The sequence below is a fragment of the Melanotaenia boesemani genome, chromosome 7 (assembly GCF_017639745.1).
Source record: "Melanotaenia boesemani isolate fMelBoe1 chromosome 7, fMelBoe1.pri, whole genome shotgun sequence".
NCBI classification, from domain to species: domain Eukaryota; kingdom Metazoa; phylum Chordata; class Actinopteri; order Atheriniformes; family Melanotaeniidae; genus Melanotaenia; species Melanotaenia boesemani.
Window position 1 is genome coordinate 15310199 of NC_055688.1, and position 11408 is coordinate 15321606.

Consider the following 11408-nt stretch of genomic DNA (forward strand, 5'->3'; position numbering starts at 1 on the left):
CTTAATCATGCACTCTGTTTTGAAATACTGGGCCTTTATTTATGTATTTACAATCTAACCGTGACGCACAATATTAATAAGTGGGAAATGACAAGAATGTCCTACGCCCACTTTCCAGCAATATGATCCTTTTGTCATCCGTTTGCGCATGCGTATTGATGTGTAGACAGATGGCCCAATCAGCTATTTCAAGTCACGCCAAAAAGCTGAATGACTTCCAGAAGATGGCGACCGCTATGGTGGTGAGTCCAATATAAAACACTGGTAGCTAAATTACTCTGTGTGGGTTCACATCCTTCCGAAAAACACACTTATCTGGTGTTTGGCACGGAAAGGATAAAAGATAATGACACGTTATTTTAGTAACTGCGAGGCCAAGAAATCCTGTTAACTTCTGTAATTGTGTCTGACAGGTCGCGCATTAGCCAGATAACAACTTAGCATGGTTGATAAAAGTGTTGTTTTTAGACTCACTGCTGTTTAATAAGACTTGTTTTTACAGTAATTGTTGCTAGAGAATCGTTTACGTTGGGAAATACATTCCTGGAACGGTTAGAAACCTTAGGTGGTACTCGTGAGTTACACTGTTGACGTTTAAATGAATGGGGAGGCGCACGCTCAAGTTAACAGCTGTCATCTGCAAGTTTGGTCCTGGAAATGCTGGTGAGAACTTGTTATCGGTCAGTTTAGACAAATATTAGTTTAAACGCACTTTCTGTAAGTAGAAGTCCATGTGGCAACTCATCTTGAGTTGATATTCCCCATGGTTGTGTTTTCTGTTCCCGTGAATGAGAGAGTGGCTGTCTGTATAAACCTTATATAAACTGAGTCCGTGACCTTAATTCACTTGGATGCACAAGGCAGCTTGGCATATTAATATTCTCAACAACGCAAGTCAGAACAAATCAAATTACCTTCATTAACTACAGATAGATTTTGACTTGGAACATGTTCCTTGTAAACTCTCATGCTATCATGGGTGTGTCTGTGAAGCAGAAGTTCAAAGAGATTTATAGACACCAAAACTGTGCTGTTAGCTGTTATCACATGTACCAGACAAGCAACTTCAATATATTTTCAACACAATGTGTCTTTTGTAATAATTTTTACATAGGTGTCAACTTCCGTCCCTGCAAGTCCTGAAAAGGAAAAATGTGAAACAGTCATTCAAAAGGTTTTGAGTCCCGACGCTTACATCAAACATCCATTACAAAACAAGTAAGGTTCCTCTGTCCTTTCCTTTCTGATTTTGTGAATGTACTGAACAAGGTTTGTCCATAAAAGAAATTAAATGGTAACAGAACAAGTTAAAATAGAGAGTAGAAGAATATATACAGTGGATTATATACAATACAGACATCAATGGGAAATGTATCATCAATATTCGAGAAAATAATGGATTTCTCTGTGCAGATGGCACAGGCATAATTCCATAACAGGCGTCATCTAGCAAGCTACTCCTAATGAAAATAAATGTGGTATTGTAGAAGCTTGTTTAACTCGTGTCATGGCAACGCTAAAGGTAGTCCAGCAAAATTATAGCGTGTCACTGTTTTTGGATGGGTAGGCAGTGCATTAGTGTGCATATGGATCTAATCAATTAAGGCACTGAAAGCTAGTTCAGATGCGAGTGGCTGATCTCATCTCACTGCAATACAAGAGCAACATGACGTCTGAATGCAGGGCATGCAAGCTATGGTTTGTAAAACTCCCTCTTTGTCTTTTTAGGTGGGCTCTTTGGTTTTTCAAGAATGACAAAAGCAAAACATGGCAAGCCAACCTCCGTCTCATTTCTAAATTTGACACTGTGGAAGACTTCTGGGCGTAAGTGAATTACTGTTGTAGTTTTCTACTGATATAAAAGAAAAATTTGTAAATTTTAATCAAATGAACTTACTTTTCTGGTGGCATTTTAATACATGAAACAGTTAATGAGTATTAAAAGCCGTATATAATGTGTAGTATGATTTATTGTGGTTGGATATTATTGTGTGTTAAGGATTTTGTGATGTGCTAAACATCCAGATGAAATATTGTGAAAGCTTCAACATTTTCATTTATTGTGGGCATACGGGTTGGGACTAGAAAAGTCATTCACTTCATCCTATACCCTTTTCAAACTTTTGAACCCTTTGATTGTTGATTTTAAATGTTCGCTTATGTTTTTTGTATTTTAGGGTGTTTTTTTTTTTTTTTTTTTTTTTGCTTGAAAGCTTGGTTTCAAATAAATTAAATTTAAAAAAAGAAGAAATGGAAAACATATTTTCAGGACTGAAGGGCAAATCTTCCGTTAGAATCAACCATTGTGTTCAGACGTCTAGATTTTCCTTGAAAATATTGGTCCCATCCCCTTGTCTGTTTCACTCCAATGCATCTGCAAAATAAAAAGATGACTTAGTTCCTCAACAAAACGCACAGCTTTTTTTGTAAATGATTGTGTTCTGTGTTTAGCTTTGTTAGGAGGAAATTTCTTCTACTAAATTGAAACTACCACATCATTTACAGGAAAGCATGACTACTCATGGAGTGAAGCTAATGCTTAGAGCTGTTTGAAACACAGTTGCTTCCTCCTCTGCTGAACTGTTTTATTGGTGGAATTGCTGTAAAGTGAAATCCCATTATGTTATGTAATCAGACAATACTTGAGCATGCTTCTAGACCTGCACCATGGGACGTATAGAAATGTGGTTTAAATACCACATCTTTTTCAGCTGTGCAGCAATTTAATAATTCTTCTCATACATATGTTTATAAAATAATGGATGCACTGAATGTTTTGAGCTCTGTCACATTTAAGAGTGGAAGAGGACAAAAGATTTATTGAAAATATCCCTTTTAACCTGCCTCACCACCTTTAGATTTTACTCTAGCTATTTGTTTTCATCAAATCATATGAAAATTAGTTTTTTGTCTCTTTGTAAAGCTCCAGGCTAACAGACTTGATTCTTTAAAAAAAAAAAAAAAGAGAACAAAAATATATACTATGACCCTTTATAGATTACAGGAATACCACCAAGTCCCCTTTAGACAAATGGAAAGTCAGAGTAGGGCTCTCTAACTTGGCCATAGTTCAATACAAATGTTACACTGATGTCTGCAGGAAAGCTGCGCTGCACTTGGAGTGGGCCCAACTGAGTCAGCCACAGTTAGATTTCCTATCAATTGCAGAAGTTTGAGACAAAATCTGAGTGAGTTTTCAGTCCGGTTGAGATGGACTCTGTGTTTTTTTTTTTTTTTTTAATGTCACCATGGTAACCTCAACTGCCACTTAGAACTCACAGCTGATGGATGTTTGGTAATCAACACGTTCTATCTGTATTTATTTGATTCAGCTGAAACGTTTTAGCAGTTAGCAAAAGACCGGGAACAGTTTTACACTGTTTGCACTGCACTTTACCTAGTCTAGTTAAAGTAGTTAATTCATCTTTAATTCGGCAGAGATGGAATTGAGTTTTTATTTATTTGGGGTCTCCCCCCACCCCCCAAAGTCAATTCAGTTGTATAATCACAAACTAACAATAATAAAATCAATAGTTGATTGTAGAAGTCTTGGTTGCATGTCCAGTTGGTCAGTGAAGAACAGAAGTTTCTGTGATTGCATGCAGTGAAGGCACGAGGTGGATATGTAATGCATTATGAGGTTCTATTCCTGCCAGCACAGATGCTCTGATTTCAAATGGCATAAACCAGCATGTTTAGCCAGAAAACCAATATCCAACTGCTCTGAATATGGGTGCAGATGCAGCCATCACCTCCAGCAGCCCTGGGCTAGCAATAGCTGTTTCACCCACTGCAATAGTCTCTGCACCTGCTGTCACCATCTGTTACAGTTCTTGGTACTCTGGTATAGATAAGTACCACTTAGCAAAGTAGTTTTCAGTGTCTTTCTTGTAATCTACAATTGCTGGCTTGTTCAAACAAGCAATTAATGATATAGCCCTGCCAAGGGAAGCTCCATTAGCATGTATTTCTAGTAGTACAGGCTTTGCATAATTTTTCTCTGCGTTGATACAGCAGTTTTTTGTTCTTTTTTCTTTTACAAAGACAAATGCTAAAGACAAGTTTTTTTTCAAGTGACTCTGACACTTTTGTCCTCTTCTATTTTCATTACATTGGAAGTTATTGTTCTTCTCTTCAAACAAATGTTACGAGCTGAAGGGCTCTACAGGCCAGAGTGGAGATTGTGTGTTTGAATTGATTTCTGTGTTTGTTGGGTTTGTCCTCATCATTCCAACTTAGAGAATAAAACATTTGATCAAGACTAAGCTGCCAGTCATCAGTGATGTATTGCAACAGTTCTCCACTTCCTTTTACAGATTATACAATCACATTCAGCTGTCAAGTAACTTGATGTCTGGCTGTGACTATTCGCTTTTCAAGGTAAGAGCTATTATCAGCATGTCACTATTTATAATAAAATGTGTTTCTAACGTCCCCTTTTAAAATCTATTAACTTTAATTCAGGTGGAGGGTTGTCTTAATGTCAGTTTGTGATGTTAACTACAGTTTAGATTCACTTGTTAAAAGTGGCTTTTTAAAAATGGCAAATACAGCAAGAGTATTAGAGTTGAAGAGACATGGCTTAATGGGTGCTGTATTCAAGATTTGCTGACTCTTGTCTCTGATGTGTTGGGTCAGGGGAAATAAAGGCAGTTTATTCCAGGTATTATTAGCAAGTCAGGCTATACTTGACTGCATTTCATTTTCTCTTCCTTAGTGGTTACAAAGAGCTTATGAAAAAGTTGGTTATGAGACTCGGTCAAGAATGAAACTGGGCCTATCTTTTTAAAAATGTCAACAACAATGGAGGATACCGCAAAGGCATCTTTAATAGCATTGCTGGGAGAAATTGCTTTAGATTAATGGCGCTGCTACATAAGTTTTAGCTTTTTATTTTTCAGGTTTTGCTGCATTTCACGATTTGTCACGCTTGACAAATAGTGCAATCTTTTGTAAAATCATTGGTGTGGTCAAGCTTTTCTTTTGCAATATCTTGTGCAGAGTTTTCTGCTGCGTTATCAGAGGTCAGCAAAGACCGTGCACATGTTCTCACCAAGTCTCTTTTCCCACCAAGGCTTGTTCACATCTCATAAACACATCATGTGTGAGCACATCATGGGTGTCCAGAAGCTTGAAAAAATTGAACCCATCTAAAATTTAAAAACCCCTTGTCTTGTTAACTTGAAGCTTCCCATGACTAAAGAACAGAATGCTTTAAAAAGTTTGTATTCAGTGATTTTGAAGGTTGGCTTGTGTCTGAACACAGGATGGAATTGAACCCATGTGGGAGGATGACAGGAACCGAAAAGGTGGCCGCTGGCTAATAACTTTGTCCAAGCAGCAGCGGAAATCAGAACTGGATCGGTTCTGGTTGGAAACGGTATGCTCAGTGGTTATTTTAGCAGCATCATTATCAGTATCTAAGCCTTTTCTCTAAAATATATACTGTTACATCACAAAAAGTATGTGAATAATATTATGGCTGAATTCTATTTCATGTAATGCGACAAAACCCACCTGCTTGTTAAACTTTTCCTGCTGTTACAAGTCAGTGCCTACTTTGAGTTAAAAACATCAGATATTGCATTTAAAAATAACAAGGCTTTACAAATGTCTTTTTTTTCCTCCCCCTCTCCCCTGCCCTGCAGCTCTTGTGTCTTGTGGGTGAAGCGTTTGATGACCACAGTGATGATGTTTGTGGAGCTGTCATTAACGTCAGAGCCAAAGGGGATAAAATAGCCATATGGACCACAGACTTTGAAAACAAAGAGGCCATCACACACATAGGGTGAGCTGCATATATCAGATATTGGTAACAAGGTTGTTAGAAAAACAGCTTTACATTAAATCTTAGTTTGCTGTACTTGGTGCTTTTTCTGTAACTTTTTTGCTACAGCAATCGCATTAGGTCAGACCTGGTAATATTAACATATGACTTTCAACATGGTAGGAATCTGAACTGACAGAGTAGCAGTCAGTTCAGGTCAGAGGAACCTGACTTTTTTATTTTTATTCATTTATTTTTTTTAAGCATATAACTTTCCTCCACATCTTACCAAATGAAGTTAAACCCATTATCCATCTGAACTGCAGCTTCTTTGTATATAGCAATACTGACTTCCCCCTCCATTGCAGTTTTTACATGATGTGCTCCACTTGTCAGAGTGAAACATTTCCATGGCAGAGTGACAGGTTGTGAGAAAACTGTAAATCCATAAGGATTTAAAGACAGTGGTTCTACAGTGTCTCATCTTGTTTATGGTGGTGACACTGAAGACGGTTTCCTTGGGTGAAGTAAAATGATTTTCTCTCAAACTGATAGCTGTGTTGCTGTGGTTCAAGTGAATCCTCAGCCTGTACAGTAAGCCGTTCTAACCCTAACAATCAAAATGCACCAATAGTCAAACATGAGCTTTCTATCAGATCAGAGTTCATTAAAAAGGACAAAAATAGGAGCAATTGGAGTAATAATGAAAAGGTTAGCTTATAGAATTAAAGCACAGATTCAGCAGATACGATGGTGTGAGACAGATGATTAGAAACTTAAGGGTTGGGAGCCTCATGAACAGTCACCATTTGGATTCAGAATTGAACAGGATGGATAGAAGGACTTGCTCTGATGACTGATTTGAAAAGACATTAAAATCTGGGTTAGGAGAATATGTTATGCTAGTCTTACTCTATAAGTGGCATGTTTCCATTTTTCTTTCAATATACATTATTTAAAGAAATGATTCTCCTCAAAAACAAGATGGTTAATGTTTCCCTCTTGCCAGTGATGCTATTTTCAGTGTTCTTAGGGCTACAATGACAAGTTAACCAGCAACACTTCCCTGAAGAAAAGCCAGCTACTATGTGACCTGAAGGTGGCATTAAACTCCATTCTTTGGACTGTGTTGGATCACTGTTTCTCATAAGGGTTATTTTATGAGCCAGTTAGCTAGTTAATTATTTTTGATTGGACTGTAAGCCTTAGCCCCACATAACAGGGCTGAGAGTGAGCAGCCAGCAGTCTTACAGATGGTAAATGATCAGTCTTTGTGTTTTGAGTTAATGCTTAGTTTCAGAGCCTCCTGTGTGAGAGGGTATGATTAGTAAACGTGTTTCTGTATAAGGGAACTGTGCTTGTTCTTGTAGCCCCAACTGCAGCAACCTCATTGAAAACTGGTGTGTGTGTTCCCAGGTGTCATGTTCCCATTTCTGCTGTTTGGAGCTGGAGCTGATAAATGCCTGCAAACACTGGGGTCAATTGCTGCAGGGCTGAATGTTGCTCTAAAAAGCTTTGCCATTGCACTAAAAAGCCAAATACTAACCATAATTTAAAAAACTTTATACATTTATGTTCTTATATATGTTTGTTTTGTTGTTTTCATGCAGTTTTCAAAGGAAGTTATCATTTTACAAGAAGTCAATATAGGGAGGCAAGAAGCAGGGATGCTAGGTGTTTTTGAACAGCCAAACTACCCGTTTTGAATACTGACTAGAAGAGGATGGGTACATCAGGTGAAAAGGAAGCAAATCTTGCTGAGAGAAGATCAGGTTATCACTTGTTGAAAATAGAGATTTGACTCTTGTGTTAGAAATGTCAATCTAAGACAGAACAATCATTTTTTAGAGATGGTCCTGATACCAGCGTGGAGCTGATGAAGTAACACTGAGCTGTAGCTATCCTCCACTGTTATGTTTTCCACAGAACAGTGCAGTTGTCATACTAAATTCAAATTTATGGCAGTTTGAAGTGAGAAAATGACTGTAAGGACTCGTGTGTTGTACCTCACTTTGTCACTATCGTATTCATGTCTAAATTGAGTAAGGAATACTAAAAAAATTGAAAGTGGATGTTGTATGAAATCCTTGTTGAATTTCTCATGTCTTTTAAAAATACTTTAATTTATGATACAAGCAGAGGGCCAAGTCGCGCTATCTTTACCATGCGTGGGGATTGTATTTCAGCTCTTGTCTCAACAGGATGCAGTACTGCAGCGGACATCAGAGAGAATGATTTATGTTGAAGACTAGAAGCCAAATGACTTTAATGTGTCATTTATAGTCATCAAGTATAAAGATTTAGATGTATTTCAATGTGTATCGGCTTATATTGAGTGCATTTTTGTGCTTTTAGGAGAGTGTATAAAGAGAGATTAGGCGTTCCTCCCAAAGTGATCATCGGGTACCAGTCACATGCAGACACTGCCACAAAGAGCGGCTCCACCACCAGGAACAAGTTTGTTGCCTGAGAACCTGAAATTCATCTGCTAAATGTCGTCATTCAACATTTTCTGTAATGTTTCCATGAATGTAACATAAGTTAATCCACCAAAAGAAAACATTTGAAATGGAGTACATGTTGTTTTTGTTTGATGCTTTACCAAAGCTTTTGTTTGTGGGGAGAATTTGTGCAATTAATATGTAGCACTTTGACAACTTTATTTTGTTAAGGCCTAAGATGCCAGTTTCCTTTGTCCTAACTTATATTTTGGGACATCTAAGTACTTATTAAAGAAAATTCTCAAACTAAGGATTATCAAGTTATGTGAATTTGGAGCAGTGTAAATATCTACTGAAGATTTCATGTAGCTTTTAAGTTTAAATGTTTATCCACATTATTTGAAAGTGAACAGAGCTCAGCCACATTGATGTAAAAGTTTGAGCAAAGCTGATTCATTTAAATTCACGATCGATGCAAGAATTCTTTTTTTTTTTTTTTCTTGAATCAATTTTTAAGATGTGGCACTGAGTTTAAGCTGTCCAGCTGAATTTCAAGACGTAAGCAATGAATATTAATATTGAGATATTTATCTTAGGGAAAATGGGGAAAAAGCTGGATTCATTGTGTTAAACTGGGAATATCTAAAGCATTTGATGACATCAAATGCTATGAACGCTATTTGTTAAAAATGGACCAAGAAAAGCTTTTCATATGCAGTAGCTGAAGTAGATTCAGTCCACAATTAAACAGTAGCTGTCGGTACGCTTTTCATCTGTTCTGACATAAACAGGAGGCCGAGTTTCAGAAAAGTATAAATAGTTTTGACCACAGTAAGTCTTGTGTTTGTCTCAAGTTCACATTTATTTCACGTGCAGAAGTCGTACTGTGGTGTTTTGGGTTATGTTCCTTTTTAATGGTTTTTGTGGGCAATATAATTTCCTTTTCCTTTTCAGATGTTGCATTGAATAAAAAAAATAAATGAAAAATAAATGGAATACCCAAGTGTGCCTTTTAATATAAAATCCTGCCCCACACTTTTGAGATGTATAAAAGAATGATGTAAATAAACTGTACAGTGATAAGTGTTCACTCAAAAGATGCTGGTGTTTTTTTTTCCCCCTATGTAATGCATTATATTGTGTTTATATTTTATAGTGCACATCAAATCCTTTCCTTCTATGACTGTCCTGGAAGCTGCTTTTAAGATGTGATCACTGCAAAGTTTTTGTTTTTAGAACAGGTTTTTAAACTGTTAAGGCAGATTTAAGAGATTTGTATTATACTGCATTATGTATCATTCTCATTTTATTTGGCAACACAAATTGCAGTTTGACTTTATGGCTCTAAGGAAAGAATTCAGCAAGAATTTAAATAGTTTTTGTAGCTGCTTAATATCCAAACCACCTGATTATTAAAAAGCTGAAAATAATTCAGTGTATAAACTGAGCCTGTATAAAGACTCACTGGCCCAAATAAAAGTAACCTACGTTTCTCATGCGTAGCAATACAATAATTTTGGTCAGACATATTTATCAAGTTGTACTATAAAAAAAAAAGAGATGTCAGTTTTAGGTATTTGTAGAGCATCCAAACTGAGACCCACTGACTGGGCTCTGACAGTACCATGTTCATCAGTGCTGCTAAATTCAGTTCTATTCCACTATTTGCACAAAATTATATGCTTAAATTCTTTTTTATGAGATTGTGTGTTTAATGAGCTGTCATTCATGAGCATTTATCTTAATGGTTGTCTTCTACTGCTATGCTAAGTTTTAACACATTTAATCAAATGACCTCTGTGTCAGATCTCAGTCTGTCTGCGGGTCTGAGATTATTTCCCCCCTTTTAATGTGTGGAAGGGTGTGTTGCATATATATATATATATATATATATATATATATATGTATATATATGTTTATTTTCACCCCAGAGCAGTAAAAGTGATTAAATATAATCCTCTTAGGAATATCTGGCAACTAATGCAACATATACAAAGCTTTACTATATATAATTTTATCTTACCTTTAAGGCTGGCAGGTTTTCCTAACAATGATGTTACAGTGATGACCTAATGGTAAGAGTGAGGAGTATTTTTGCAGATCTGTTTTCCTTCATATGCCCTCAGCTTGATTAGTAGTCTACATCTTGTACTCCCCTAGTGTTTACAGTTGGCACCTGAAGTGTGTGGATCTGATGTTCCTGATGTCCTGATAGAATTGTTAATCTGAGCTGACACCTCAAATTGACAGAGGTACAATGGATGTGCCCTGTCTCCTTAGCTTTCATTAGATAATCAGTGTCAAGAATGACACGTAAATCTCCATCAGTTTTATTTTTATTCATATTAAATCTCTGGTGTGGGTTCTCTATTAGAGTTCATGTTATTGCCACCATTGACTGATTTATGCAAAAGGCAATTTGTCAGACGCAAATAAAACCTTATAATTTTTCTGAAGACTTAAAATGAGTATTGAGTAGAGTATGATGTTGCTACTGTTTAAAGGTGCTAGTGAGTGGGCTTGGATTCACTGCTACTCAAAGCATGTTTGGATAGGATCTCTCCTTTTGAGCCTGTTGGCTGTTGAAGGGATCAAAGCTTTTGCTCTGAAGCAATGAGATGATATACTGTATAAAGGACCCACCCTCTGTGCATGCTAGCTACTTACAGTATGTGAATTATAATGTGCTTACATGAGTACACTAAACAAAGCTACAATGCAGCATTTACATCTTAAGAGCAAACCGTAAATATGCTACTCTTCTGTGAAGCCTTTTCATAAGATGAGAATGGCTTCAGGGATTTGCTTCTGTTAAATGTATTAACAGTACAAAAATAAGACAGTAATTTAGACAAGAAGGTCTGCTTTGCATTTGCCATTCAGTACTCGGAGGTTAGAAACCTGTGCAGGTTATTAAAGCACAAGTCAAAATCTATCCGTCTGTTTTACCTTTGTTGTTTGTTGCTATAGACAATGATTAATGGTGAAGCAGTAAGCACTCTTCACTGGTGTTTTTTTTTTTTTCCCCCCCTTCCACAAACTGTCCACCAGGAGGCAGTATGACTGCACACTTGACTCCACCATCAAACCTCTGAATCCTCCATGAATGTTTTGGAAGAGGAAATTGGGTTTCCGCTGACTGTGTATCTGTTGTGTACACTCGGGAACAATGATATCTGTAAATAGCAGCTGGGCAGCTT

At 36.9% G+C, this 11408-nt stretch overlaps 1 protein-coding gene and 1 long non-coding RNA gene across 3 annotated transcripts; both read left to right on the forward strand.

Annotated features, from left to right (window-relative positions):
• Window positions 1–135: 135 nt before the first annotated feature.
• Window positions 136–9305, forward strand: eif4ea (eukaryotic translation initiation factor 4ea). Of its 2 annotated transcripts, none has more exons than XM_041989423.1 (7): window positions 136–242; window positions 1115–1218; window positions 1729–1824; window positions 4317–4380; window positions 5267–5380; window positions 5649–5788; window positions 8123–9305. In XM_041989423.1, the coding sequence occupies exons 1-7, from the start codon at window positions 159–161 to the stop codon at window positions 8235–8237; spliced, it is 717 nt and encodes a 238-aa protein (XP_041845357.1). In that variant the 5' UTR covers window positions 136–158; the 3' UTR covers window positions 8238–9305. The 2 variants fall into 2 exon arrangements, with proteins under 2 accessions (XP_041845357.1, XP_041845358.1); XM_041989424.1 differs by lacking the exon at window positions 136–242 and adding an exon at window positions 643–663.
• LOC121642652 lies at window positions 5795–7312 on the forward strand. Its single transcript, XR_006010940.1, has 2 exons — window positions 5795–5973; window positions 6424–7312. It is a non-coding gene; the product is annotated as an uncharacterized LOC121642652 (long non-coding RNA).
• Window positions 9306–11408: the final 2103 nt, after the last annotated feature.